Genomic DNA, 5,729 nt, shown 5'->3' on the forward strand with positions numbered 1-5,729 from the left:
ATAGTCTTACTAAACTCAAACGCAGATGGATAAGTCACGTGAAAGATTCATGCATCACATAAAAAAAACAAAACAAATTCATCAATAAAAAAGTATTTTTTAATTGCTAGATTTTTTTGAAAAAAAAATCTATTCAATACAGTTACTGAATATTAAATACTCAAAATAATTGGCTTACCAAAAGATTCATGAATCATGTGAAAAGTAAAACCTAATAGTATAAATCTTTTTCAAGACAATAAATATTTAAATTAAAAAACTACTTTTTCTTTTTCAGCTTCATTTTAATTGTCAGATTTTTAAATTTATTCATTTGTCCTTCCAAAAATTAGGATAATATTAGTTATTTTTTTATGAATTACTTTCTTATTTTCTATCTATTTTTATATTTATACATTTCTTATAAAATAAAAGAAGAAACTTTAAAGTAAATGTGTTAGATTAAAATTTCATTACATTTTAATAAGAAATCTAGTATTAAGTAGGTTCACTCGTGATGATTAGCTTTTTATCTGAAACAATAAATAATGCAACAAGAAAATGAATAAAAAGCTGAGAAAGAGAACCAAATCACACACTGCAAGATTCTCTTCTCATTCATATCCTTCTTCTTCTTCTTCATCATCATTGTCATCTTCTTCTCCTTCTCCGTGTTCCGAAAGCGAAGGGAAAAAGAAAACATCACCCATCTTAATGAGAACCACCAACACCATTTAACATCACCAGAGAACCAGAGAAAATTTCAAGGGCAACTCCTTCTTCCTCTTCCTATTTTGCCCTTGATTTTTCTCTACATTTTCCATTCCATCCCACACAATAACCAAACACAAACAACAACCACAACAACATCATCTTATTGACAATGTTGTGCAAACTCGTTCCTGTGCCACGCAAGAGAAAATCTGGTTTGAACCCGGTTTACCTTAACGTCTACGATCTAACACCCATGAATGGTTACGCTTATTGGCTTGGCCTCGGAGTTTACCATTCTGGTGTTCAAGGTAACTGACCGTGTTTCAGCTTCCTTTGCCATCAAAGTGATTGAACAGAAATTCTATTCCTGGGTATTGGCAATTTTTAATTCAGATCTGTGGGATTGCTTTGTGAGTATAAAAATTAAATTTTTTCAATGGAATTTGAGATGGGCTGTTGAATGTTAATTCGAAATTTGTTAATAGCAGCATTTAAGGATCTTAAATAATATGACTTTTATCTCTCTTCTTCAGAAATTAATTGAAGGGTATAGCTTGTTGGGTTGCTTGAATATTGGTGGTTAATTCAATTCTAATGTAATTGTTAATTTTGTTATCTAAGGGTGAATTCAGCTGGATTTTGAGTTGGGGAAAAATACTGAAACTACACTCTTGATGAATGTTGATTCTTTCTGTTTGTTGATTATTCTAATGTGCTAATACCATGGAGTGGTGTATTTTTTGTTGTGATGGTTTTTGGATAGTTGGAGAGTGGTTTAGTGACTTCAATTTTTGTTGTAGTTCATGGGGTTGAGTATGGATTTGGTGCTCATGAACGTGACACGACTGGGATTTTTGAAGTGGAGCCTAGACACTGTCCTGGATTCACCTTCAGGAAATCGATTCTCATTGGATCGACGGATATGGGGGCGAAGGAGGTTCGTGAGTTAATGGAGAGGATGGCTGAAGAGTATTCTGGGAACACCTACCACCTTATCCAGAAAAACTGCAATCACTTCTGTGATGATGTTTGTGGCAAACTAACGGGAAAGTCCACCCCTCGGTGGGTGAATCGACTTGCTAGACTTGGTAAGCGATATAGTAAAGTGTGTTGTGGTTAGTTGCTTTCTTGGTCATGTTTATTTGAGTTGATTCTTCACTCAGGTGTTTATGAGGTTTCCAACATGTTCTAACAATTTTTTGACAAAGAGAGATTTAGTCTTGAATTCTTTGTTATCAGAAAAATATCTTTGTTTTGAGGGATCAGTATGCTACCTCACCTCTAGAGTCTAGAATGAGGCATACCCTTTTCATCTTCTTTCAAAATTTAAGCAAGGATTTTCTTTTACTTTTCACACATCAAACATCACCAACCCATATGTGTATGGTTATGACTTAAAATTTGAGTGTTATGTTTAAGATTAATGTTTGTTTATATTTCTGTTTTTGGGTTCTAATTTGACTTATTGTTGGATATGAATAAAATAACCGAATTCCTTTTTGGGTTGATGATCAATAAAGGTAGTGTATTTGATTGAGAATTGTTCACGCCTTGCATTAGGTTACAGGAGAGTTTTTTTCGCAAGTATGTATATCTCTGGCTGTTTTAAAAAGTTATTGCAGTGCAGTTTTTCCCATTTAATGTGTACTTGTTCTGCCAAAAGTGGCCATGCAAATGTCTTATGTTCCAATGCTGCATCTTGTGAAAAAGAAGAAACATTTTCTTGATTTCTAATTGTAAGTTTTGCTTCTTAATGTGAAGGTTTTCTCTGCAACTGTGTTCTTCCACCCAGCCTAAATGAAACAAAGGTTCGCCAAGTTACATTAGACAGGGTTCAAGACGGAGAGAAGAAGAAAACGAGAACGCATTGCAGTAGGTATGAGGCTTCACCCAATCCTCCATTGTCTAGTAGCCGAAGGCATTGCCTTCCTCCATCTTCTGTAATTATTGCTTCTCCGTCCTCAACCTTAACAGTAAAGTGACGCTTCGACAAATAGGTGGGTCGAGTTCTGAAATATAGGCTGTTAGAATTGTGTAACCAACAAGAGATGGGCAGAGAAACAACTTTTTCTTCTGCTCCATCTTTCTGTTTTGCTGTATATCTTTAATTGTGTGGCAATGGAAAAAAATGAAATGGTTGCGTTGTCTATTGTTTCTTCAGTGAACAGAAAGGGTCTTCATATCTAGATTTTTGAGCTATGCGTTATTGAGATTTATTTATGTTAACTGGTGATGTGGAAGTAGAACAAAGAAATGTGTTCAATGTGTAAAATACAGGAAATGAAAGGGAGATGGTGTGTTTGAGGGCAATAAAGAGTAGTTACTAGCTAGCATTAACAAAGTCCAAATTTATCAACCTTGTGCTTTAGATGCTGAATCTAGTCAGGGTTCACAGTCTGATCTAGCAGAATGTTCTTCAACAGTGATATATGTGTTGAAGACACCAAAATAGCTTTAAGTATGATAACTTTGCTTTCTGGTAACACTCAAATCCAAATTCTGCCTTGGATCTTCTAATTTGTACTATTGATGTGAGAAAATTGGCCCGGATTTGTAGGTTAATGACTGGTGATTAATAAATACAAAGCAACATTGCAGTGAAAAAATGATAAAAAAATAAGTGCTTTTAGTTCTTATAGTTTCTGTTAAACTTGGTTAGTGCCCCTATACTTTTGTATCAACAAATTCCATCATCAAACTTTGAAAAACATGCAGATTTAGTTTCTGGTTTCTATGAATTCATCATGTATTATAAAGTTAGCAGAAACTAAATTCACATGTTTTTTTAACACTCTGAGGGTCAAATTAATAAGTGTAAAAGTACAAGAAATTTGATAACTATTAACCAAAAGTATAGATGAAGAACACAATCTTTTCCTTAAAAAAATTGTGAGTAGAGATAGATGCAGCTAAAAGTAAGCTTCCACCTCAATTAGGTACAATTTTTGAAAGCTGGATTCGTCTTGGCATCTGAGGAGAAATGGATGATGTGTATGTATGATCTTCTGTGTGGTTGGTTTATGTGCCTAATAGCTTTTGATGATGTTCAGTTTGCGAATAATCACAGATGAGTTGGCTTGACATAAATGGCTTACCAATAATGAGTTGGCACCCCATTATATATATATTGGATCTTCTCTATGATTGCAGAGGGTAATGCTATATTTTCTTCCAAATCTTCTTATATGTTAATTGAAGAAAGCACTGAATGAAAATTTAAAGTATTTATTATCCTGAGAAAGAACACTTAATACTATAGTAAAATCATTATATGAAGAACAAGGAGTTAGTATATGTAGAATTATTCAAGTGTGCAACATGCTACATGTGAATTTGGATAAAGTTTTGAAGAAACATATGCAGAAGAAAATGAGAAAAAATAAAGTAAATTTTGGTATAAAACATCAATTATTATGAAGTGGAATTTAGTATTGTTGAACATGAAAATTGCAAGAAAGGATCTTGACTTCGAATGAAAAAAAAGAGAAAATCCAAAGGTATTAGAATATTTAATAGCATGTTGTTGTTGCCCTAGAGTCTCTTTGCTTTGGAGCCTTGTGGAAGTAGTGTAAAGGATAAGCAGCGTATTATTCGTTTTCCCATGCTTTCTTTGGACATGCATGGCATGATATGCTAAACGTCGCGTGAAAGCATAACAACCAACAACCCCTTTTTCTTTCTTTTTCATTTCCAAATCATGTCCTCACATGTCACCTTCTTTATTCATTCCTTTCTTACTCTTCTCCACTAAGACTCCAACTATATATGCAAAACTATTAGGTAGGTCACTGTTTCGTTTTATCTTAAGTTCTAAATCCATCTATTAAATGTAAATTATGGTAAATACCCAATTTGGTTCATGAAAGATTGAGATAATCCTATATAATTTTTTCATGCAAATGGGTCTTTTAAACCTTTCTACTATGAGGAGCTTTTACTTGTCTCATGTACTTTTCATCTACTATTGTCCAATTATCAAGAAACTTCTAACATTTGATCTACTTAAAAAAGTTATGCAGTGTATGAAAGGAATTATTAATCACATGTTATATTAGTGGTTTTAATTTATAGAACATTTTGGATATTCAATTTATAAAATATAATATTTAAACTAGTTTTAATTTGAAGGTAGATAATAGTGAGAAATATATATTGCATTAATATACACATTACAAGAAAATCATAAAATAAAAACCAATTTTAAAGACAAAAAATAATTAGTTGCTATAGTAACTAGAGACTATTTTAAAAACTAAAAAAAAGTAATTTCTAAATTAGTTTGTATTATTGTTAAATAGTTTCTTGTATCTAATTAGCAACCAAGGTTTTAACTACCAATTATTTAGATTTTAAATTTGGTAGCAAAAACTTTGGTTGCTAATTAGATACCAATTTAAAAACCATTTAACAATAATATAAACTAATTTAGAAACAAAAATTTTTTTTAGTCTCTAAAATGGTTTTTAATTTAGTCACTATAACAATTAATTATTTTTTGTCTATAAAATTAATTTCTATTTCATGATTTTCTTATAGTGACACAATAGGCATGTAAGATAAAATTATTTTCTGTTTTAACCATGTTTTAGTTGAAGGGATATTTTTAACATGTCAACTTATAAACAAGTTCTCAAATTTAAAAGATATATTACTAAAGTGATTAAATTTTTTTGATAGAAATTTGTAAGTTGTAATCCATAAAATCAATTGATATTTTTTATAAATCATGATACTAAGAAGAAAATATTAAACTCAACTTGGTATGTGTTTCTCTTTGTACTGAGAACATATCTTTCTCCTATGAGTTATTAAGTCTATGTTGATGTTTCGATCTTCGGTGGAAAGTGTTTGCAAGTTAATTTTGATTTTAGAATGTTTAATGTAATTAATGCATATCTTAACATATGGTAGGTTAATTTATTTATATTAATGAGTTGAGCCTTCTTATTTCTGGACTGAACCGTAGATTTTATCGATTAATTCTTAAATATTATTTATAATTTTGTCCAATTACCGGATGGTACGGTATGCCAACA

The 5,729-nt window shown here is 31.5% G+C and overlaps 1 protein-coding gene across 1 annotated transcript; it reads left to right on the forward strand.

Moving 5' to 3' along the window:
* The first annotated feature begins 508 nt into the window (after positions 1-508).
* LOC137813281 (PPPDE thiol peptidase family protein) lies at positions 509-2,840 on the forward strand. The gene is made up of 3 exons (XM_068615396.2): positions 509-1,001; positions 1,494-1,781; positions 2,455-2,840. Exons 1-3 carry the CDS (start codon positions 863-865, stop codon positions 2,673-2,675), a joined length of 648 nt encoding a protein of 215 aa, XP_068471497.1. The 5' UTR covers positions 509-862; the 3' UTR covers positions 2,676-2,840.
* Positions 2,841-5,729: the final 2,889 nt, after the last annotated feature.

This window comes from Phaseolus vulgaris, chromosome 1, assembly GCF_051622355.1.
Source record: "Phaseolus vulgaris cultivar YP4 chromosome 1, ASM5162235v1, whole genome shotgun sequence".
Taxonomy (NCBI): domain Eukaryota; kingdom Viridiplantae; phylum Streptophyta; class Magnoliopsida; order Fabales; family Fabaceae; genus Phaseolus; species Phaseolus vulgaris.

Coding starts and splice junctions, on each gene's coding strand:
- LOC137813281 (XM_068615396.2), top strand. CDS start 863: ATGTTGTGCAAACTCGTTCCTGTGCCACGCAAGAGAAAATCTGGTTTG. Junction 1,002..1,493: donor TTACCATTCTGGTGTTCAAG/GTAACTGACCGT, acceptor TTTTTGTTGTAG/TTCATGGGGTTGAGTATGGA. Junction 1,782..2,454: donor GAATCGACTTGCTAGACTTG/GTAAGCGATATA, acceptor CTTAATGTGAAG/GTTTTCTCTGCAACTGTGTT.